The sequence below is a fragment of the Triticum aestivum genome, chromosome 7A (genome assembly GCF_018294505.1).
Source record: "Triticum aestivum cultivar Chinese Spring chromosome 7A, IWGSC CS RefSeq v2.1, whole genome shotgun sequence".
Taxonomy (NCBI): domain Eukaryota; kingdom Viridiplantae; phylum Streptophyta; class Magnoliopsida; order Poales; family Poaceae; genus Triticum; species Triticum aestivum.
This window is the reverse complement of record NC_057812.1, coordinates 135,457,904-135,483,320: the sequence shown is the minus strand read 5'-3', so window position 1 is coordinate 135,483,320 and position 25,417 is coordinate 135,457,904. Positions and strand designations below refer to the sequence as shown.

Genomic DNA, 25,417 nt, shown 5'->3' with positions numbered 1-25,417 from the left:
GTAGAACTCAAACACACACACACACACACATGAAAAAACTAATATCCAATACCTAGTTCCCGCGACTATACCACCACATATGTTTGCTGGATTATTACCATCTTGTATCGTTCCACTGGTACACACTAGTTATGTAGAAATTCATTGTGTGTTAGTCCTTCAATTGAATGGTTGTAACTATACAAAGTAAAGTATATAGTATATACTCTCTCAGCAGGGTCGCATAATATTTGCCTCATCCATGAATTAAGAAGTTAGAGTAGTTTTACAAGACTCCCAAGACTGCAATAAGGCATTACTCTCCCGACATGATTCCGCTCAAATATGTTCCACCCACAATGGGCCAAAGTTTATCGTCCTTTTTTATCATGTCAAAGATGACGATGGATGGAGTGAACTTGTTGCGCAAGACCCTATCATTTCTTCAAAGTGTCCAACTAATGAGCATGGTAAGAGAGGTCATGACCCTAAGGTGCAGTACATGTGTGCCTGACATGTTAAGCCTCCACTCTCTAGCAGATCTCTCGGCTAACCACGAGGAAGTGTTGGTATCTTGAGGTTGAAGCCAATATTTGACCATACCCCATAGCCTCAAAGTGAAGTGACACTTGTAGAAGTGGTGTACGACAGACTCATTTTCTCTTTTGCATCAGGGGAGCAAGACATGGTTCATCCATTCCTACTTAGCCAACTTATCCACGGTTCAAATCCTATCATGGATTTCCAACCAAGCAAAAAACGTAACCTTTGATGCAAGGCTTGTTTCTTGTGAGGGCAAAAACATCACCAGCATAGTTGTGGTGTACTAGTCAAGTCGGCGCTCATCTTGTAAGTTGTGTATCATATTAGGGCATCTCCAAGGCGGACCCTCAAACCGCCCGCAACTGTCTGGACCGCGAGGCTCGGACGCCGTTTGCCATCCAACTCGGGCCTGTATCGGTCCGCCGAGCTGTCGGGGCGTACTTTTTTTAGCAAACCTGAGACAAATGTATGTGTGTGTGTGTTGGGGGGCTTTGTGGGAGTCCGGACAACAGACACGCAGGACTCCGACACCCCCTGCCCACCCAAAACTCCCTCTCGGACCCGCACCTCCATCCTTCCCATTTTCTCTCCTTCCTTCTTTCTCTCTTGCCTTTGCCGCTGCTCCACCATCCCGACCGCCATGCCACACCCCTGCTGGAACTCCATGCCTCCGTCACCTCCAGTGTTCCGGCCGGGCTCCACCCCGCTTCTCCTCCGTCGCCATTCAACACCTCTCCTCCGACCGTCCCACCAAGTACATCCGCTACTGCTATACTCACCATGCCCAACAACTGTTCAATGAATTGTCGGAGCTAAAAAAGTTTTCCCTTCTTATTTCTAGCAATGGATTCCGATTTAGAGTTCATATATGAGTACTATGTTGAGTCGTTCGACGAGGAGGACTGCACGGATGAGACGGCGATGATGCAGGTGGTCCTTGAAGATGTCTGGCGTGCGGAGGAGCTAAAGGAAAAATGCCCTAGAGGCAATAATAAAGTTGTTATCTATATTTCCTTATTCATGATAAAGGTTTATTATTCATGCTAGAATTTTATTGATTGGAAACTTAAATACATGTGTGAATACATAAACAAATACCGTGTCCCTAGCGAGCCTCTACTAGACTAGCTCGTTAATCAAAGATGGTTAAGGTTTCCTAACCATAGACATGTGTTGTCATTTGATAACAGGATTACATCATTAGGAGAATGATGTGATGGACAAGACCCATCTGCTAGCTTAGCATATTGATCGTTTAGTTTATTGCTATTGCTTTCTTCATGTCAAATACATATTCCTCCGACTATGAGATTATGCAACTCCCGGATACCGGAGGAATACCTTGTGTGCAGATACCGACGATCAAACGTCACAACGTAACTGGGTGATCATAAAGATGCTCTACAGGTATCTCTGAAGGTGTTTGTTGAGTTGGCATAGATCGAGATTAGGATTTGTCACTCCGAGTATCGGAGAGCTATCTCTAGGCCCTCTTGGTAATACACATCATAAGAAGCCTTACAAGCAAAGTGACTAATGAGTTAGTTACAGGGTGATGTATTACGGAACGAGTAAAGAGACTTGCCGGTAACGAGTTTGAACTAGGTATGAAGATACCGACGATCGAATCTCGGGCAAGTAACATACGGATGGACAAAGGGAATTGTGTATGTTGTCATAACAGTTCTACTAATAAATATGGGCATCCAGGTTCTGCTATTGGTTATTGCCCGAAGAGGTGTCTCGATTATGTCTACATAGTTCTCGAACCCATAGGGTACGCACGCTTAACGTTCGTTGACGATATAGTATTATATGAGTTATATGATTTGATGACCGAATGTTGTTCAGAGTCCCATCCCAGACATGACGAGGAGTCTTGAAATGGTCGAAGGCAAAGATTGATATATAGGACGATGGTATTCGGACACCAGAAGGATTTTAGGATGCACCAGGTAGCCATCGGGTCACCAGAAGGGGTTTTGGACACCCCCGATAGGTGTTATGGGCTTAATGGGCCAAGGGAGGGACAGACTGAAAGCACAAGTGCTCCTTGGGTGATTTTGGTAATTAATGTCAACATATCTCTTGTTGGACTAATATTTTCATTTAGTATATTTCAGAAAGTTCAGCAAGGCGTGGCATGGACAAGAGGATGTGGAACCCCTTCTAGATGCTAAGGACAGAAGACTGGCAAAAGCTCAAGACTCTTCATTTCTATTTTAGTGATCCAAGATCACATTGAGTCCATAGGAAAGCCAATATTATTAAAAGGGGATGAGGTGTTGCTTAATGGTCTACTTGCTCAAAGTGCTTAGTGATATGCTCTAAAGCCTTGAACCACTTTCTCATACCCAAATATGTCCTAAACCTAATGTCAAACTCGGCCCCACCAATTTGATCCATCTAGTGCCACCGAGTTCACTTGACATAGCCACTTCCAGAAACCCTAATTACTTCGGTCTCATCGAGTTGGGCTTGCAAACTCTCTGTTGTGTGTTGCAATTATTTCGGTCTCACCGAGATATGCAGCAGGTCCCACCGAGTTTGCTTGACCAACTCTCTGTTTGCTTATTACCAAAATCGGTCTTACCGAGTTTGTGTAATCGGTCAGACCGAGTTGAGGTTTTACCCTAACCCTAGCACATCGGTCCCAACGACTTGATCATATTGGTCCCACCGAAAACTCTAACGTTCACATTTTGAACTGAATCGGTCTCACCGAGTTCACATATTCGGTCTGACCGAATTGGCTCTTTTGTGTGTAACGGTTAGATTTTGTGTGGAGGCTATATATTCCCCTCCACCCTCCTCTCCATTAGTGAGAGAACCATCAAAACGTGCCTACACTTCCAGCATTCATTTTCTGAGAGAGAACCACCTACTCATGTGTTGAGACCAAGACATTCCAATCCAACCACAACAATCTTGATCTCTAGCCTTCCCCAAGTTGCTTTCCACTCAAATTATCTTTCCACCATAGCCAAATATGTGAGAGAGAGTTGAGTGTTGGGGAGACTATCATTCGAAGAACAAGAGCAAGGAGTTCATCATCAACACACCATCTGTTACCTTTTGGAGAGTGATGTCTCACAGATTGGTTAGGTGTCACTTGGGAGCCTCTGTCAAGATTGTGGAGTTGAACCAAGGAGTTTGTAAGGGCAAGGAGATCGCCTACTTCGTGAAGATCTACCCAAGTGAGGCAAGTCCTTCATGGGCGATTGCCATGGTGGGATAGACAAGGTTGCTTCTTCATGGACCCTTCGTGGGTGGAGCCCTCCATGGACTCGTGCAACCGTTACCCTTCGTGGGTTGAAGTCTCCACCAACGTTACACTTGTTACAAAACTATTGTTGTCACTTTGCGACTGATCACGTTGCTGCAGATAATTAATCTCCAAGTGTGGTTGAATTGACAACTCAGCTGCTAATACCTTCAAATATTCTTTGGCTCTCCTTGTGTTGAATCTATAAATTTGGGTTGAATACTGTACCCTCAAAAACTGTTGCGATCCCCTATACTTGTGGGTTGTCAGTTTGCAAATCAAGCAAAGTAAGGAAGTACCTTTCTTTCTCTAACAAAGTATACCAAGGACTTATTCAAGAAGTTCAACATGCAAGAAAGAAAAAGTATAAAAACACCGATGCCTACTAGTGGACATCTTGACTTGACTAAGGATGGCAAACCGGTTGACCAAAAGGTCTATCGCTCTATGATTGGTTCATTGTTATATCTATGTGCCTCCTGTCCCGATATTATGCTAAGTGTGTGCATGTGTGCATGATATCAAGCGGCCCCAAAGGAATATTATCTTAAGGTTGTGAAAAGGATAGTGAGGTACTTAATTCATACACCAAACTTTGGCATTTGGTATCCTAAGAGGTCTTCTTTTGATCTTGTTGGCTACTCGGACTCGGACTATGTCGATGACCAGGTTGATAGAAAGTCCACTTCGGGTACTTGTCAATTTCTTGGAAGATTTATGGTGTCTTGGTCCTCCAAGAAACAAAACTCGGTATCCTTATCCACCGCCGAAGCTGAATACATTGCCGCCGGTTCATGTTGTGCTCAATTACTTTGGATGACCCAAACTCTTAAAGATTATGGGATTTATGTGAAACATGTTCCGTTGCTTTGTGATAATCAAAGTGCTATTAAGATTGCTCACAATCCCGTGCAACATTCTCGAACTAAGCATATCGAAGTTCGTCATCATTTCATTCGAGATCATGTTGCTAAAGGGGACATTGATCTTAAGCATGTTTGTATCGATAAGAAATTGGCGGATATATTCACCAAACCGCTTGATGAGAAAGTATTTTTCCGTTTGAGAGGTGAATTGAACATCATTGATGCTTCAAACTTGGACTAGAAACTCCATTTGGATACATGCAAGGCATGAGCCTTTGACTAGTCCTTGATATATCTCTTATGATGATGATCATATGTCAAGGATCTATACTTGTATCCTTGCATGTTATCTAACCCTTGTAGGTACTTGGATGAATCTAAATCCATGAGATTGTAACTCACTCACATATTGAGCAATCTCGACATCACCAAGTCTCTACAATATGGTGATTGAAGTCAAGGAAGCATGAATCATTTCAACATATCCTTTGACAATTTCTATATATCAAATTTCATGATTGTCATGTTGGATACACAAGTGCTCTTCCTTGCAAGACTAACCCATGTAGGTAGATGAACTCAAACTACAAGTGGTGCTCCAAACTATCGATGAGCTACATCAACCTTGAGCATCCTACACAAGTTCAACTACATGATCAAGATCAACACCACCATCCAAGGTATGTTATTCCATCTTAGAGAAGCTTTACCCCAAGACATGGGTCAAAGCAGCTCAACAAGATGTGAATACATCAAAATGCTTAAACGAAAAGTGGTAACCCCATTTTGAGCTTAAACGATGAGTGTGACCTACGATCAAGTGTTATCACTTGACTCCTCAGTCAATATACTCTAACAAAGGTGACTTTGTCGCCGACCCTCTCTAGATGAAGTTCTCTAGTATTTCTTTGTGTTCTTGCATTTGTGCCTAGCATGTTTCGCTTTCACTTCATCTAGATTTCTTTTCTTTGTCTGTTAGTTTCTGCATTCCCTGCATCCAATTCATTGCAAATCTTTTAGTTAATTCCCTGCAAATATTTGTGAGATCTCATTTTCCTAGTGAGTTGAGATGACAAAATCTTTCCTCTGTATTGAACTCGGTCTCACCGATTTATACATCCTGGCTAGACCAAACTACAATGCCACATTGTAGATTGTTCATCGGTTCAACCGACAAGGACAAACCTGGTCTGACCGAGATGCATCATCTCTGACATCTTCAACTCGGTGTCACCGATGAAAATAACTTGGCGCTACCGATTTCACTACTAAGAAAACTTTTTGCCATTACCATTATGTTTTTCCTTCCAGCTCCACTCTATGATTCTTTTCCTCTACCAACATCTTAAAATTACATCCTGCTTTGTAATGTGACTCAAGGACCAAACATATATGACTCATGCTCCAGAAGATCCCTTCTTGGAAATTGATGTCAAAGGGGGAGAGAGAGCACATCAAAGCTTATCACATAAGAGAGAAAGCACATCTTAGCTTCTCTAGATGCTTATCAAACATAGAGGAGAGAAGTCACATGTCTTTAAGAGGGTAAAGACATGTTAAGTAATTAGAGGTTTTGTTGCCTTGTCCTGATTTTCTTTTCCCTATCTTCTTCCATTATCCAATATCATATTCAGGGGGAGAAAGAGTTCATATCCAAGGGAGGAAAATCTTTGGAATTCATTGCATATCTTTATTCTTTGGGGACATGTCTATATCCAGATAGAGTACTAAGTACTCACTCACTACATGTCATCCCAATCTTGGTACTTTTGTGGTTTTCTCAATTTGCTTTGTTTAGTAGGTGTTCTTGTGTTATCTAACCCCGCTTTCTCAAGTTCACCTCCTCCAAAGCCAGCTCAAGACCACAAGGTAAGTATGTGCATCACACTCATGTGCATGATGATCTCTTGCTAATGTACATATTGTTTGCAAGAAGGACTCATGAACATGGAGGTATATTTCCTGTATTTACATCATTTGCTCTGATGCATATAGCCAAGATACATGTAACTCATTGCTTGCTCTAACATGCTTATGCATTCACATGCTCTTACATTCTACATTTACATGATTGCATACATGTAGGGGGAGCCTATGCATGTTACATGTCTCTCCAAAGCTTTACTTGTTATGCTTCATATCTTTATCTGAGGCTTTGATGTATGTTGTCATCAATTACCAAAAAGGGGGAGATTGAAAGCACAAGTGCTCCCTGGGTGATTTTGGTAATTAATGTCAACATATCTCTTGTTGAACTAATATTCCCATCTAGTATATTTCTGAAAGTTCAACAAAGGCGTGGCATGGACAAGAGGATGTGGAACCCCTTCTAGACGCTAAGGACAGAAGATTGGCGGATGAGGTGTTGCTTAATGGTATACTTGCTCAAAGTGCTTAGTGATATGCTCCAAAGCCCTCAACCACTTTCTCATATCCAAATATGTCCTAAACCTAAAGTCAAACTCGGCCCCACCGATTTGATCCATCCGGCGCCACCGAGTTCACTTGACATAGCCACTGCCAGAAACCCTAATCAATTTGGTCTCACCGATGGGATCTCGGTCTCACCGAGATGGGCTTGCAAACTCTATGTTGCCTATTGCAATTATTTCGGTCTCACCGAGATATGCAGCCGATCCCACCGAGTTTGCTTGACCAATTCTCTGTTTGCTTATTACCAAAATCGATCTTACCGAGTTTGTGTAATCGGTCAAACCAAGTTGAGGTTTTACCCCTAACCCTAGCACATCAGTCCCACTGAGTTGATCATGTCAGACCCACCGAAATTAAAATCTAACGTTCACATTTTGAACTGAATCAGTATCACCGAGTTCACATATTCGGTCTGACCGAGTTGGCTCTTTTGTGTGTAATGGTTAGATTTTGTGTGGAGGCTATATATACCCCTCCACCCTCCTCTTCATTAGTGAGAGAGCCATCAGAACATGCCTACACTTCCAGCATTCATTTTCTGAGAGAGAACCACCTACTCATGTGTTGAGACCAAGACATTCCAATCCAACCACAAGAATCTTGATCTCTAGTCTTCCCCAAGTTGCTTTCCACTCAAATCATCTTTCCACCATAGACAAATCTATGAGAGAGTGTTGAGTGTTGGGGAGACTATCATATGAAGCAGAAGAGCAAGGAGTTCATCATCAACACACCGTCTATTACCTTTCGGAGAGTGGTGTCTCCTAGATTGGTTAGGTGTCACTTGGGAGCCTCCGTCAAGATTGTGGAGTTGAACCAATGAGTTTGTAAGGGCAAGGAGATCGCCTACTTCGTGAAGATCTACCCAAGTGAGGCAAGTCCTTCGTGGGCGATGGCCATGGTGGGATAGACAAGGTTGCTTCTTCATAGACCCTTCGTGGGTGGAGCCCTCCATGGACTCACGCAACTGTTACCCTTCGTGGGTTGATGTCTCCACCAACGTGGATGTACGATGGCACCACCTATCGGAACCACGCCAAAAATCTCTGTGCCTCCAATTGCGTTTGCGCACTCCAATCTCATCCCTTTACTTTCTTGCAACTTGCATGCTTTACTTTCCGTTGCTCATATACTCTTTCCATGCTTGCTTGAAATGTATTATGAATGTTTAAACTTGTGCTAAAACTCCACCTTAACTTGAAGAATTTAAAAACGGTTACTTTTCTTTGTTGAGGGTCTAATCTCCCCCCCCCTCTAGACACCTCTTCTCGATCCTTTCATAGACCAGCCCACAGGGGGCTGGTGCGCCCCTCTCCCTGGCCGTCCAGTCCTAGGGAAGGAAACGGGGGAGGGCTAGCCCCTCCTACCTTTTCCTCTCATGGGAGAAAGGAAAGGGGAGCGCCACCCTCCCCTGCCTTTCCCCCGCACCTATACAAGGCATGGCGTGGCTTGGGAGAGACTCGAAGTAGGATCCCTCTTACTTGGACGCCCCCTTTTGGTTGTTCCTCCCTCCCTTCCACCTATATATATGTGGGAGGGGGCGCCTATCACATAACAGATAATTGCCTAGCCGTGTGCGGCGCCCCCAACCGTTTACACCCCCGGTCAGATTTTCATAGTGCTTAGGCGAAGCCCTACGGAGATCACTTCACCATCACCGTCACCACGCCATCGTGCTGCAGGAACTCATCCACTACCTCGCCGTCTTGCTGGATCAAGAAGGCGGAGGACGTCATTGAGCTGAACGTGTGTGGAACACGGAGGTGTGGTACGTTCGATGCTCGATCGGTTGGAACGTGAAGAAGTTCGAATACATCAACCGCATTGTTAAACGCTTCCGCTTACGGTCTATGAGGGTACGTAGACACACTCTCCCCTTCTCGTAGCTATGCATCTCCTTGATATATCTTGCGTGTGCGTTTAATTTTTTTTGTTTTTCATGCAACGTTTCCCAACAGGAGCATGTTCTGAATTTCAAAGGACCGATCAAGGGTCATTGAGTCATCAACCGCAATAGGGCACATGGCCATTTGACATTGATGGCCGACTACTTTGCACGATTGGCTTCTCTGGTTACCATAAGTGCACGGCCGCACTCCGGATGCTTGCATATGGCACGGCCTCTGATTCATGGGACGAGTACCTACAGATGTCTGAGAGCACATGCAGAGATGACATGGCTAGGTTTGCAACTGCCGTGGTTGAGGTGTTTGGACCTCAGTACCTGAGAGAACCAACTGTGGCAGACACCGCAAGGCTCTTTGCAATATCAGAAGCAAGAGGTAGCCAGGTTTGCTTGGATCTCTTGACTGCATGTATTAGAAATGGAAGAACTGCCTGAAGGCTTTAGAAGGCCAATATCAGGGTTATGTTAAGAAGCCCACCATCATTATTGAAGCAGTTGCATCACAAGATCTTTGGATTTGGCATGCTTTCTTTGGCATGCCTGGATCTCACAATGCCATCAATGTGCTGCAGCGACCACCATTGTTTGCGAGGTTGGCTGAAGAAAAAACTCCTCCTTGGCACTATACTATCAATGGACATGAGTACAATATGGGTTACTATCTGGTTGATGGTATCTATCCTTCATGGGCTATCTTTTTTAGCACCATCTCTAACCGAGTTGGCCAGAAAAAGTCTTACTTTGCCCAAGACAAGAAGCAGTTAGAAAGGATGTCGAGAGGACATTTGGAGTTCTGAAGGCATGTTTTGTAGCTGATCGTGGACCCGCTAAACAATGGGATCCGGAGACCTTGTGGGAGGTGATGACATGTTGTGTGATCATGCACAACATGATCACCGAGGATGAGGGTGAGGATGCTGCCGCACCTCTAGAATTTGAGAACACGGGTGATCTTATCGAACTTCCAGGCCAGAATTCGGCCACATTTGAAGAGTTTATCCAAATATATCAACAAATTCGACATTGATCAACTCACGAGTAGCTGAAGGAAAATCTAATTGAGCATCAGTGGGCGGTTAAAGGGCACAACAATATTACAATGTAATATTTCAACTTCTTTAAATTTGAACTAGTGCAGCATGCGGCTATTTAAACATTCATACCCTACGTATGCGGCTATTTGGGAAAACTTTGTTTTTGCCACTCTAGTTTTTGCCTATTTTGCTTATGCCACTCTAAAATTTGACATATCACTTTTGCCACTCTTGATTTTTGACAATACATCACAAATGCCATTCCGTGGCAAAAGCAATAACTTTTCATTTCACTTTTGCCACTCTTAGATTTTAACAATGTATCACAATTGCCACTCTAAAGTTATTGCTTTTGCCACGGAATGGCAATTGTGATGTATTGTCAAAAACTAATAGTTGCAAAAGTGAAATGTTAAATTCTAGAGTGGCATAAGCAAAGTGGTCGAAAGCTAGAGTGGCAAAAACAAAGTTTTCCCCTATTTAAACGTCTGAACTCTATGTATGCGACTATTTGATTGTGCAAAAAAAAATTTAAAAAAAAGAAAGGGCGGATGTATACGGGCAAGGTTGGATAGCGTCTCCCGCATCTGTGTCCGTAGACTGATCACCTTCTGTCCACGACGGATACGGGAGGGAATTTGTAGATCACCGTTGAAAATGCCCTTACCCCTCTTGTTAAACCTCCGAGTGTCTCCCATCAGATTACCAAAATTGAGCGAGCTCTCCTGAATTGAACGATGGCCTTTACCCTTCATCCATGAATTCGTCGTCCTAGGGGCTTGTCTCCACGATATTACTTTACCTGAAGATGTTGAGGGAAACACGGCGGCCTCCTATTATCATGTGCAATTTTTGGGTATCACGTGCTCATCCATTGAAGAGCACGGTGTGGAAACTTGGCTTTTGTATATTGCTGTAAAGAAAAACTTGGCTTGTGTATATTGTCGTTGCTCTTGTAGATTAAACGGCAGGGCTTCGGACTGTTCTCTTTTCTGAATCCTGAAGCCTGCACATGTGGGAGCGGATATTTTAATGTGTGAACAATTACTTTTTTATTGGCTATCGGTGAGGATAGGGTGAAAAAAGATGGTCCAAAGAAACAGTGCACAAAAGGGCAAAGCCTTCGCAAAGCCAACAGTAGCAGCCGTGCTGTCGAGTGGTTAAGTACACCTGATATATCATCCACTTAAGTTTTGACACCTGATATATCATCCACTTAAGTTTTGACAATTGACATGACACGAGAACCACATAAGTTTTTGACATTGACGTGACATGGGAACTGCGGGTATTAACTCGAAATGAACTAGGCTGGACAAGCAAACCAATACCGACAAGATCGGACAGTTCTTTTAAGAAAAATCTAATTGTGTTCAAGCTTTACAGTGGACCAATGATGGCTGGTTGGTGCATGTACATTCTTAATTTGATGCTGGCATATACTCTTAACGTTTCTTTTTTACTTCACATATAAGTTTTGTCTTAAGTCAAACTTCATCACAATAGACCATGATTATAGAAAAAATGCAATGTTCACAATATTAAATCAATATCTTTTTCATTAGATGCATCATGGAATTAACTTTTACATTTTATATCCTTAGTATTGTACTCCCTCCGTAAAAAATATAAGAGTGTTTAAACGCTCTTATATTTCTTTATAGAGATTAGATGTTAACACTTTTTCATATGAATCTGGCCAAAGTTTACAAAGTTTAACTTAAGACAAATCTTATATGCAGAGTAAAAAGAAGCGGATGAAGTACTTCACAAGTAAGTAGTGGTTGTGATTGTCAAAAAGAGCGACGCCATGTGGGCAACACTTTCTTCATATCCACTAAACAACGCTTTCTTCACATCAGAAATGCAAGTTTGTCAAAAGGTTGATTGGCCCGTTGATCTACTTGTGATTTTAGTCTATGGCATGTCAGTCAGTGTCTGTGTCTCTAGGCTTTCAATAGCTTGGAAGAAAATCGAAGTCCACTTTTAACATGGCTAAACTTATACCTCTCTTGCAGTAAAACAACACTATCAATTATTCATGCTTAATTTGTTTTGTAAACCTCCCAAATGAACATGAGTTTGAACATGAACAGCTGCAAACTGAATCTGTTTAAGAAATGATTTCATTTATTTATTTGGCTCCATAGGTAGTGTCATTGAAGATTTTGGCGAATCAAAATACATGTTTCAAAAGAAGACTTCAGCTCAACCCAGAAAATCAGAATATGCAAAAGCATAGCGTCTCATATAACTATATTGCATTATATAAATATGCGTGTTTTTTTATGTCTGCTGAATTTTGATGTTCACATATACAAACATGTGGATGTATGCGACATAATTAGGAGGTGTGCTCATGTGTGTTCTCTTTTGTAATTGTTTATTAAGCCTTTCTTAAGGGCATAAAGGCTCCATATTCATAATATAATTAAAATATTTGATAATAATAATTATTGGATCTGTATGGTCTCATATTGAGAATTTGAGGTTTGCATTTCTTCAGAAAAGGCCGCACCTTGCACGTGAAACTGTGGAGATGGCATGTAGCGTCGCGCCTAGAATAAAGAGGGGATAGGTTGTGTTGCAAACTTCTGAGCACAACATGCCCTTTATTGCAAACCTCATCAATTGAATCTGATGGCTATCCTGTGTTGAATCCAACGACTCGCGACCCGGCCAATCTTTTTAAAAGATCAGCCAGCTCACGCGTAGCATGGCCCTAATATAATGAAAAAAAATTGATATTCATAATTATCGGGTTTGTATAGTCTCACATTGAGAATTTGAGATTTGCGTTTCTTGCACCTCACACGTGAAACTGTGGAGGTGGCGTGTAGGGTCGCGCCTAGAATAGAGAGGGGATAGGTTGTGTTGCGACTTGAAAGAGGCGGGGATCCCATCTTCATGTCTTCAAGCGGACGGCTCCACACCCACGGTGCCCTGTTCCTCGTGGCAACCGGAGAGGGGTAGGGGTAGCCGGTAGGAGTGTGGGACGATGAGCGAAGTGCATGTCGCCGTCGATAGTTCTCTAGCATAGCATAGACATAGTGCTGATGTATGTTTGTTTGCCCATAGGAAAAGGACAATGAGTAGTTGGTTGAGGTTGTGATCGCGTCAAGCCAGCAGCATGAACCGCTTTGCTTTGTACTCCCCCTGTCTTAAAAAATTGTCTTAAATTTATCTAGATACGGATGTATCTACCATCTTTGAGACGGATGGAGTACTAACTTGGAAGAGGTGGCGATCTACACATGTTTTGGTGTTGCGTCCCGTCAAGGGCAAATGTATAGCTGGGTTAAAAGGATGGAGGTTAACTGCAAGCGGAGAAAGGTGACGGTGACGGTGACGGAGGAAAAGGAGACGACAGGCTAGTATGAGTGGTTGCTAGTGAAAGAGACACGAGCGAAGGGTAGAGACGGTGGAGCGTTGAGTGGGCTTGTGCCATCTCTGGCTAGACAGGCATGAGGCATTTTAAAGAAGAAAACAGTGATTTGTTTTAAGAACTTGAAGTTAAGTTATACGCCGTACTTCCTCCGTCCGGGTTTTTAAGTCCTACTCGTAGTTTGTGTCTAACTTTAACCATCAATTTAGGTAATAAATTGTAAGTTTTATGTATTGGAAATAATACCATCCAAAACTTTTTTTCAAATGCAAATTAACGATGTAAGTTTGTGGTATGTAAGTTATATTTTGCTAGTTAAATCTATGGTCAAAATTTGATCCAAAATAGGAGGGGGCTTATAAACCTAGACGGAGAAACTTTTGGAAAATTGGGCAAGTTAATGATTAATTTCAATAAATAATTCATGACTAAAACAGAAAATAGCATAAACAATCTAGCACACTATATGAACAGTAAAACATGCACAGCAGAATCGCACATGTACAACAACTACAAATTGAGGTATGAACAGATCACGACGGACATACAGTTCATTAGTTGCTGCAGGAGAGACGTTGTTAATGACGATGTTGGCGACGATCAGTTGCTGACGGCGTTGGAGACGATGATGCACCTGACTTGGACGGAAGATAACCCGTGACGACGAACTTGAGCAGTCGTGCAGAGCACTTTAAAAAACCCGAATTCGTCCTCTTCCAGTGCAGGATCGCTTGGACGAACGGTTCCGAAGACCTGCTCTCCGAACTCCGATGCACGCCGGCATTCGCGATGGAGTAGATTATGGTGGCGGCGCAAGTTGCGAGATAAGGCAAAACCCTAAGGTGTTTTCGATATGTCTTTGGCCGCGGCATGTAGCAGTATTATATAACAGGACTGGTCCGGTATCGTGTCGCTATCACGATCTAAAACTGACTTGACACTAAGTCGTATACTTACCAGACAAGAAATAATTAACTTGTCTATCAAGACATCAAAAAATAAAACGTCAAAATAAAACCGCGCCCATTGCAAGGAAACGAACCAGATTTTGGCGGAGCACTTAGGCGCACGCACGCGCCACCTCGAGCCCGTGCCCGAGCCAGGCCAAGCCAGGCGTGCGGAGTGCGTGCATGTGGTCTTCTATTTCTCTCCTTCACTCATCACTATAAGTGTGGTGTAAAGAACCACTATATAAAGAGGTCACACACCTCATCAACTTCTAGGGTGATACTAAACTTTAGAACCACCATTGCCATTTATTCACGGGCCTAGTTTGAGATTTCAGAAATTCTACAACTTCTAGGGTGGCACTAAACTATTTATAATATTTGTGAAACTGTTTCTTGAATATTTTTTCATAACTCTTACTCCACTAATACTCGACGGATCGTGATTCCCTTAAGCTTGTGACCTTGTAGGTTCGGCAAAACATAGACGTGAACGAAGCTCCCTTTTGTTCAATGACCAATAGCGAAATCGTGGACATCCATATTGATCCCTATGAATACACGAGGGATATTCTAGTGAACATTTGGTTATCATGTTCTATTACCTTTACTCCGCGATACTTTATGAAATCCGAGGTGAGATATATCAGTATCCTCTTGATTCATTCTCATGCTCACTATACCGGTCTCCTCATTACCAGTCTTGTTGTTCTTTCTCATTGACATATTCCAACATCCCTGTAACTAGTCAGTTGTGTCTGGCCAGACAATGATAGATGTCGTCATATCGAGAGGGTCCTAAGAATATTTCTCCATCGTCAGAGGAGCAAATCCCACTCTTGAGCTATCTAGACCCTTGTCATACTTTCAGATGAACCTGAAAGTTGTCATTATGACCACCATGTTACATATGACGTTTGAGAAACTCCAAAGTCCATCGTCCGGTAATAAGTGACTACGCCACTCTCATGGTCTAAGGAACTAACGCATATGTTAACTCTTTGTGTTATATCGATATCGATTGACTGGTGACGATTGCATCTCAAAGTATAACAAACAAGTTGGGTTAATTTAATATGATTTGTTCTTCTAACATAATACTCTCGATGTTGTTTTGGGACTATTGTTACACTTAACGATATCCCAAGATCCGGAAAACATGATCAACATACAACACTTGAGCTAGTCCTAGAGACGATAATAGGAATCAAGTTTTACCGTTTATCATTCCATACGTGCTAATGAGTTTTTCGCTGAATCGCATATTCCACAATCATAGCAGTTATAACATAGAATATAAACTCTTAATTATAAACGTGGAAATAAACAATACAATATTATTGCCTTTAGGGCGTATTTCCAACAGCTTGGTGGTCAAGGTCCACTTTGGTGCAACTAGGGTTGGAGGGGGCACACCCCCTTGGGGGGATCCGACCTTAGATGGGGCGCACCCCTTGGTGGTTGCCCCTTCTCACAAGGTGCCCCTCTCCTCTTCTCCTATAAATAGTGGAGGGAGCATCACCTCTTTTGCACACAATCTCTACGCAAGGGTTGCCCCCTCACTTGTTCTCCATGAAAAGTTTGTCTCACCACAAGGCTGCTTCTCCTTCTTTTAGTTCTCCAACGATGCCTAGTTCTGGATGGCTAAGCATTGTTGGATCACTGATCTCGTATGCGTGCAATCCGGTATGGAGATTGCACTTTCTATCTTTGCTATAGGGAGATTATTCTCGGTGTTGGGAGGTTGTAAATCCTAGCTACGAGAATTTGCATCAATAATTATTCACCAACTCTTCTTCCACTGCAACTCCGGGTTGGTAACGATCTGATCTAAACCCTTATGCATCTTCATAATGATCCTGAGAATTTGATTCGTAGGGCTTTTTTTTGGTTTTCTACTACATTTCCCGACAACGTGATGGATAAAATCATGCAATACATGGGGTATGTTGATGAATGAGTAGGGAGAAAGCAGGTTTCCTTATCATAGCCCATTTCTACAAGTGATCCAGAGTCCTGGAAGACATGTAGTAGGATGCTCGTTCTGCACATCATTAGGATGAATTTAATCCATGCACGTCACCTTTGAAGGAAACCATCGTGGTGTAGGATGTGGAGAAGGGAATCTTGGCAGATAGATTAAAAATTAGTTTTAACTAACGTTTTAATATGATGGTGGGTGCGTCTATTTTATATCGCTGGTGTAAATAATCTGCTGCGCAAAAAGGTGGACCGAGAGGGAACTGTTTTGGTCTAAATGGACAAGTAGTGGTAATGAGAGTTGTAGTTAATATGTTAGAACTTTTGCAATGGCTTTTCAGGACATTTCTCAAGGGAAATAGGTTTGGAAGCCTCTAGCATGCACTTCGTTAACATAGGTAGTATTGCAAAATGTGTTCGATTTAGACTAGTGCTTATTGCTTTCTTATCATAGAAGTCACTCAATATTAGTCTTTTTTTTGTTTGGTGAAGCTTTGGTATTTTTTTTCTTCTAAAAACTAGGCTCGTGTATAGCCTTCGATTTCATGACTAGCAAAGCACTGGTAATTTCTTATTCTGAGAAGGGTTGGTCTAGGTGCCTTAGTTGAGAAAGGGGTTATGGATACAAATGTCATGGAGAGAAATTCCATGACGGGGAAGGTGGTGCCTAGGGAGAGGAGAACTAAGAAGTTAGAATTTCCAATCTTGCTCATGAGAAAAAAATCAACCCCATTTAGCTCAATAATAATTATTTTATTGTTGTGTAATAAGTAAGAAGGAAAAAAACAAGGAAAATATTGTTTTTTCGTCACCTTCAATGGCAACCTTGACTTTTTGCCTCGTTGTTTCCAATAGGAAACATTTTCTCTCCTTATACGTTCAAGGATTTGGACGATGACCCGTCTGATAGCTAATTTGTGGTAGGATAGTAACCAAATGTCCTCAATTGGTTCCAATATGGAGATAACCACCTTGTAGTTATTTTTCTCTTGGTTTGTGGGGAGAAGAATTTGTGCCATCTTGTAAGTGCAAGGCTTTATGGCTTGATGGCGGTTACCGGAGAGAACACGTGATGTTTGAATGATGATGGGCCAAATCCCATGCCACTAGATTGTTGGGTCCCAAGACAACTAAAGGGTTCAAGCGTTTTCAAATTGAAAAAACGTGGGAAGTGTAACGGCTGTAGCGGCGAGTATGACTAGTGGGACATGGTCAGAAACAAATCTAGTTAGGGGAGTGATAGCTAAAATTTTGAAGAAAAAAGTCCACCCCAAAAGTCCTTTACAAAGTCTCAATCATAGTGATTTTACCTTAGTGTAATTTGCGAGAAGCATATACATGAAATATATTGTGTTTTTGTCTCTTCCAGTGGCAACTATGACTTTTCCTTCGTTGTTCCCAGTAGGAAACATTTCTCCAATTGTTAACTCAAAGATTTGGATGACAACACACCTAAGACCCAATGCATGATTGGATAGGAATCTTATTTCCCCAATTTGGTCTATTTCATGCCTGGAGAGGGGATGTTATGTGCCATATTTTTGGTGCAAAGCAGGTCGCTTGATGGCGACAACTAAAACAATGATGATGGGCCAAATCCTAGGCCGTTGGATTGTTGGGCCACAGGTGCCCAATCGTTGTCAAATTACAAAACCGCGAGAAGTGGGTGGTAGTAGGATATAACTAGTGGCACATGGTCGAAAACAAACCTAGTTAGGGAAGTGGTGGTTGAAAATTGGAATTCTTTTATCCCAAAAGTTGTTTAGAAAGTCTCAATTTTATTTGTTTTATTTTACCATAATTTTCTAGAAGCATAGACATGGAAATGTTTTGTGTGTTTTCTCTTCTTTGATGTTTTTTTCCGGTACGAAGCGTTTCTCTAATTGTTCGATTGATGAATCTGGATGATGATGCACTTAACAGCTAATTTATTATTGGATATTTGGTCTAGGATAGAGATAACCACTTTGTTATTATTGTCTGTGGCCTTTAGTGTGTGCATCGAGGGAGAAGGGGGGGTATGTGCTATTAGTTGATGGCAACATCTAGAGCGGACGCGGCATTTGAACAATGAGGTAATGAGGGACCAAGCCCCAGACCATTGGATTGTTGGGCCATAAGACGAGTAAAGGCCTCAGACATTTTCAAATCAGAAAAAATGCAGGAAGGTGAACGGCCGTATTGACGAACAATGCTAGCATGACATTATCGAAAACAAATCTACTTAGAGAAGTGATGGTTAAAATTTGAAAACGAATTATATACATATCCCTAATGTCCTTTACAAGTGACAAAAGCCATAAAAAACAGATGAACACATCGAGCCCACATTAATTCAGGAAATATCTACCATACCATATAACCATTGAAATCATTTCTTTTTGCGAAATAGACCCTCAGATCTAATCACCAACCAGCATTACAAGGCAACCCAAAAAGAAAAAAGAAAATTACAGCTAGATCCTTGAGAAGCCTCCCGACCCCTTCTTCCTGGATGAGTCGATGGTGCGCCGCCGCAGCTACTTCAACAGCCCTACTGCCAGATTCCGGCTAACCTTGTAGTCTCACGCGGATGGGAAGTCATCACTGCTAAACACCCCGAAGAAGCAGCCGTGAACGCCAGATTCGAAGCCACCGATCCGAGAATCCCATCGATCCACCTACACATGACCTCCACGAGGCCCACAAACCTCCCCAAGCTCGGTGCCGCTGCAACACGGACATAACTGGGAAACAAAAACCCGTCGAGCTAGTAGCGCCACCATCACGCCTCAAGCACCCGGGGATCCAAGACAAGGATCCACCGCCCCAGAGGGACAACGACGAAGCCACACCTCGCTTTCCTCACCGCCGACGACGAAACCGCCGCCGGAGTGGTGGAAAAGGAGCCGAGCGATCCTTATTCCCCTCGACAACTCCGACACCACCTCGACGCCGTCGCCGGAAGCCCTAAACCAAACCCTAGCTACCCTATCTACAGCGCCAAAGCACATAGACGGGATCCCTGCCCCCGCCCGCCGCCAGACCGGTGAGCGGAGGAGGAGGGGACCGACGCCCTCAACGGTGTAGAGCGGTTGGAACGGTTGGAGCGGTGGCGTCCCTTTCGCCCTGCTTATCGCAAGAGGAGAGATAGATCTAACTCACACACCGTAGCATCACAGATAAATCTTGTGTCAACCTCACCAATTTTTCTCCAACAAGAAGCATGACTCGCTCGATCCCGTTCGAGCGTGCCACGTTTATGTTGAAAGGCCTGCGATCCCGTCACGTTTCAGCTTCAGAGTCACTCACCCGCTCGCCTCAGCCCGGCCTGGGAATGCAGGCCGCGTTTTTCATCCCCGCTGCACCGCAAAAGGCACGCGCCCGCAACAAAAGGAGAAAGACTTTCCGGTCCTCTCGCCGACCACTTCACCCCTCCACTGTTACACTCAACTCTGTCTCCCTCCCCCTCCCTCCCCACACCCCTCCTCCTCCCCTACCGAGACGCCCTCCACAGATCCAAACAGCATCACCACCATCGCCACCGCCACCACCGCCGCCGCGGCCCGGTAAGCCTCCTCCCTCCCGGCCACCTCGCCGCCCCGTCTCCTCACCACGCCGTCAACGTTATTCCCCCTCCCGGCCGGCCCGCGAATCCTCGCCAAGGCGGGGGACGAAAGAAAAAGACGGGTCTCTATCTTATTCTTATTCGCCTCCCCTTCTCCTTTCGCGAAAGAACAAAAAAATCATGGATGGAAAGGCCGGCCGAGCTTTTGCGTTCTTTCTCGCCATCATATCCACGCCTTTCGCCGCCCGTGGAGACCGGAGCAGCCTGTGGAGACCGGAGTAGTATATAGATTAGCGCCGCCAATTACCGCGCCGGGTGTCCCCCCGCCGCCGCTTTCTCGAATTCCTCGTCTCTGGCGGAGGCGCCGCTTTAGATCTGCGCGCGTCCTCCTCTCTCCTGGTACTCGCCGGTTGGTGTGTGTGTGAGGTGATGTTTAACAAAGTTTAATTCCATGGCCGGCTTTTGGTTGGTGCTCGCATCTTGCTGCTGCTGCTGCTACGCGTCTGGTTCTTGGATAGGTTTCCTGATTTGGGTCCTCGCTCCCAGTGACCGGCCCGCTTTGCTCCAAGAGGGGGTGCTATTTTTGGTGCCCGCGTGCGGTGCTCTAGGTGCTCTGCCATATCTAGCCAGCCTCTTGGACTGGCAAAAGAAAGTTCATGTTTCCTCCTCCTCTCCCGGCCATCTCGGTTCGAGCTCATTTCTTCCTCTAGTTTTGTTGCAGCGTGCGACTTCTTTCTTTGCAGCTCAGGGGAAGCTTGCAAAAAAATGTAATCGTCTCGGTGTTTTTTTTTCCTTGGAATTTTATCGTCCTCGTCGCTGTGTTTTATTTTTATGTACCTTGGTAGCTGCTCCTTTGTGGTGGTCTTGAAATACTGGCAACTTATCATCTCGAAATAAATATTGATTATCTGGATTTTGTTTCATAGTATAGGAAAGCACATTCGTACTGTCAATATGAGTTACCATGAAATTCTGAATGTGCTACTTCAAGCCTTCAACTGTGTGAGCTAAGGAGATTTTACCAAAGAGTGATGTATCATTGTTCCTGAAACAGGTGGATCATACAACTTGCATGATCAGTCCTGGAAGGATCAGGGATGGAAGAGCACCGTGAGGAAAGATGCTGGGAGGACCTATTGCCAGATGCCCTGGGACTCATCTTCCGCAACCTCTCCCTCCAGGAGATGCTCACCGTGGTTCCCCGGGTTTGCAAGTCCTGGAGCCGGGTGGTCTCAGGGCCCTACTGCTGGCAGGAGATCGACATCCAGGAGTGGAGCCAGCAGCAGAACAAGCCTGACCAGCTCACCCGTATGGTTCATACGCTTGTCACCCGCAGCGGTGACTCGTTCCGCCGCATTAGCGTGTCCGGGCTTCCCAACGACTCGTTGTTCACCTTCATCGCGAACCAGTAAGTAGTTTTCTTTTGTTAAAATCATTTTTGTGTTGGATGATACTTTCCTGATGAGATTTGATAACCTAGATGGGAACGGTATTCTTTTATTAGTAGTTGTGGACCATTAGCTGGTGGAAATGTGCATGTTGCTGGAGTACTTCTTCAGATTGGATAGCATCCTTGCCTAATGCATGAGAGCTTTCGTGCGGAGTATGGTTTGCGTTGTGACAAGGTGTAGTGGCAGGTGAAATATCATGGCTGTGTGATTGCATTATAGGAGCTGGATTACTAAGGCGGTTAGAGGGAGGAGGGGGGTGAGGGCGACGGAGAGGAGGGTCGGGAAGCAAGAGAGTGGTGGCCACGGTAGACAAAAGGGCGCAAGCGGTGTGTGTAGGGTGTGTAGGGTTTTAGCGCCTGCCGTAAGAAAATGAACGGCGGAGATCGGCTGGATGACATGATCGGACGATCTAGGGCCCAAATCTCTGAGAAATGACGCAACATGGGCATGAATGATAATACGTCTATTCATTAGAGAATCATGTGCTAATGAATATAAACAAGTATTACCTTATATGTAACATAATTGATTCCAAATTTACCTGCCTTGCTTCTGTATTTGTCTTTACACAATAAGGTCAGCTCTATTGTCGCTGAATTCAATCATTTATAAACAATTGTGCGTACATTTTAATAGTTATTTTTGTAAAGGCTCGTAAACTATTGATTCAATTGCATAAATGCAAACGGAGTAGTATCATTCCAGTGCATCAATCCATAAATACAGGGTTATAGGTGATGGTATCAAGTTGCTAGCACAATAATACTCCTCTTGCTCAATCTGTTTTCTGATAGTGATGAATGTTGTGAACATGGTGCCATATCCTGCACATGTGTGCAATGCAGAAGAACATGTTCAAAATGGTATCACCAACCGCCCCCCAACTCTATACAATGCTCCACTGCTCCCTGGCTCTGATCTATTTTCTGACTGTACTAAATGTTAGGAACTCAGTTCATAGCCGCGATTAATAGCATTTAATCGAGCAGGTTGTGTCCATTTCGAAATATTTGTGTTACATTCCAATTATAGACCCTACTAAAACAAGGGTTATCTATCATAGTGGTATCTAGTGTATTATACTTCTGTTTACCTGTGATCCTATCCATAATATTTGGTTCAACTGTACTGACCCTACCGTGTTTGATTTTCTAAGCGCGCGATCTCTCAAGACCCTGGAGCTTCCTCGGAGCGAGATCAGCGACTGCATCGTGGAAGACGTCGCGCAAAGGCTGTCCAACGTCACGTTCCTGGACGTCAGCAGCTGCACCAAGATCGGCGCCCGCGCCCTGGAGGCGTTCGGCAAGAACTGCAAGTCCCTGGTGGGGCTCCGGCGGGTGATGCACCCCATAGACGTCGCCGGCAAGGTGTGCCAGCACGACGAGGCCCGCGCCATCGCGTGCAGCATGCCGAAGCTCCGGCACCTGGAGATCGGGTACATGCTGATCGCGACCAACGCGGTGGTGGAGATCGCGTCCCGGTGCCGCGACCTCAGCTTCCTGGACCTGCGCGGCTGCTGGGGCGTGGACGACAAGCTGCTGCAGGACAAGTACCCGGGGCTCAAGGTCCTGGGCCCGCGCGTGGACGACTGCTACGAGAACAGCTTCCTGGAGGAGTGCTCCGACGACTCGGACGACGACTCCATCTACTCGTGGGAGGAGTTCATGGACGACGAGGACTACTTCGCCGCCGCCGGGAGCGACGAGGACGAGGAGGCCCTGTGGGCCGACGGCCACGCCCTCGAGGGGCTCGAGGTCAGGTTCTACGGCGGCGGGTTCGGCGAGGGCGCCTTCGCCGGGATCGACTGGCCGGAGTCTCCATGAATGAACCAAACCTTCCTCATCATCAATAAGCCGTCAAGAGAAGTGAAGTCTGTCTGCCTGCTTGCTTCCTCCTGCTGCTGCTCCTGCTGCTGCTGTCTTTATTATAGCATGCTTCAGCTCTGAAGCATCTTCTTCCGTGTTCGTGTGCTTGTAAAAATTGTGTCAAATTGTGTTATGTTTAGCTGCTTGCAGATATTGGCCCGGATGTTGTGTGAGTGAGCTTGTCTGGAATGTAAAGAACCTGTGGTGCTTAAAACATGGAGCAACAAATCATCAATATGAACTGTTGAGAATACTGCTGCGTGTAGTAATTTTTCGTTTTTGGATTACGAGTGGCCGGCTGCTGCCAGGTGCGATCCCATCGGCGGGCCGTGGAGAAGACGTGACCTGACCTGGTGGTGGTGGCAGGAGCTGCTGGAGAAGCGGCGGTAAAAGGCTCTGGGCTCCTCTGATGCGGGTGCATGCCATGGCAACGCCCAGACCCCAGAGCCAGCCAACAGTGCAGGGCCAGTCGGCCGGCCGGCCAATGCGCTTTTTGCAAGGCAGAGGAGGGCCAGGGGCAGGGCTCTCGCGCACGCTCGCTGGCTGGGGCTGGGCGGTGGTGGCAGATCCTAGATTTTGTCCGGAGATCTTGTGACGGACGGAGGGGGTGTCTTGTTGTCAGACGCAGGCAGGCCGGGGAATCGCCCGGCCGTCGCGTACTTGGCAAGCCACTTGTCTCTTGCAAGGCAAGGCGGGCGGGCAGGCCACCTGAACGGAACTGACCTCGCCATGCACACCACGCCGCGTCTGCGGCGCTCTGCGGCCTTGGCGACGCGCACGCACGCCAGAGGCGGCCTCTGATGGGCGTTCCCAGTGGGATGGGAGCAGCCACTGGGGCGTTGCCAGGATACCAGCTCTGAGCACCGGGCACACCTTTCGATGCTCTTGTTACTGTATCCTGCTCCATACTCCGTCGCTCCTAAAAAGCTTGTCTTAGATTTACATTTGTATTTAGACAGGTTTTACAGCAACTCTAAGAGGGTGACCCAAACGGACACGGATTTTATTCGCTTTTTATTTGTTTGGATCGGCCAAGCGGACATGCATGTCCGCTTTTTCGTTTGGGTCAGCCTGTGAGCCCAACGGGAGGCAAACCCATTTTTTGCATGTCCGTTCCAGCATTTCATCCAACACGTAGCAGGCGGGCAGCTCGTAGCGAGGCAGGGCGAGCGCGGCACGGCACGACGAGCATGGCGAACTGCAGCAGCACTGGCCGGGGGCGGGCGAGAGGCGAGGCCAGTGGACTGCAGCAGCACCGGCCGTGCGCGGGCGAGAGGCAAGGCCAGGGGCTGCAGCAGCACCGGCCGGGCGCGCGGTGGAGCACGCCGACACCGCGGAAGGCCGAGCGCCGTGCAGCAGCGAGGCGAGGCCGGGCGCGGGCGCTGGCGAGGCCACCGGCTGCAGCACCGTCGGCCGGGGAAGCGGTGGAACACGCCGACACCGCGGAAGGACGAGCGTCGTGCAGCATCCCTGGGCACCCGGGCGTAGCCGGACGAGCGCTGGCGCGAGCACGAGGCGAGGCCGGGCATGGGCGCGAGGGCGAGCGCCGTGTAGCAGCCCCAGGCAAGGTCGCGAGCGCGAGGCCGGGTTGCAGTAGCTTGATGGCATCGGTCAACACCAATCCATCAGCCAAGCCAACGAACAAGTAGCTAGCTGACTCGCCGGTGTACGATGGCTTCTTGGACTCGACGGCATCGACGCTGGATGCGGAGCTCCTTGCTGCCTGCTCATGGAAGGCAGGCACGGCCGACTACTGCTGCTCCTTCCCTGACGGCGTTGCCGCGGTGTTGGATCCCACCGGAGGGAGAGCTGCTGCACAGGCGGTGTGTGTTGGCCCAAACTGTGCACGCCGAGTACTTTCCGGCAACACGTAAACGACCGACGACGAACGACGACGAAGAACTTGCCGACAGTCTTGGTTCCTGCCCCAAGTGGCCAAAGCAAAATACACCTACGTATCACGGCTGATCGTAAACGATTTACTAATAGCCACGCACGCACACAACGGCCAGCACAGCCGGAAACACAAAGCGTACGCACGCGAGACGCCGGCGTATTGCCAAAGACTCGTATCGAGCCTTGTGTATGCTTTATTGCTTCAACTCAAGGTACGTTAGATTATAGGGGCTGGTCCATATATATATTAGGCTAACCTAGCTACGTACATGACCGAGTTGGCCAGGAATACTAATCCTAGTTGAACTAGGAATCCTACC

The 25,417-nt window shown here is 45.6% G+C and overlaps 1 protein-coding gene across 1 annotated transcript; it reads left to right on the top strand.

Annotated features, from left to right (window-relative positions):
* The first annotated feature begins 19,673 nt into the window (after nt 1-19,673).
* Nucleotides 19,674-23,454, top strand: LOC123148684 (F-box protein FBW2). The gene is made up of 3 exons (XM_044568178.1): nt 19,674-19,886; nt 20,940-21,293; nt 22,493-23,454. Exons 2-3 carry the CDS (start codon nt 20,983-20,985, stop codon nt 23,157-23,159), a joined length of 978 nt encoding a protein of 325 aa, XP_044424113.1. The 5' UTR covers nt 19,674-19,886; nt 20,940-20,982; the 3' UTR covers nt 23,160-23,454.
* Nucleotides 23,455-25,417: the final 1,963 nt, after the last annotated feature.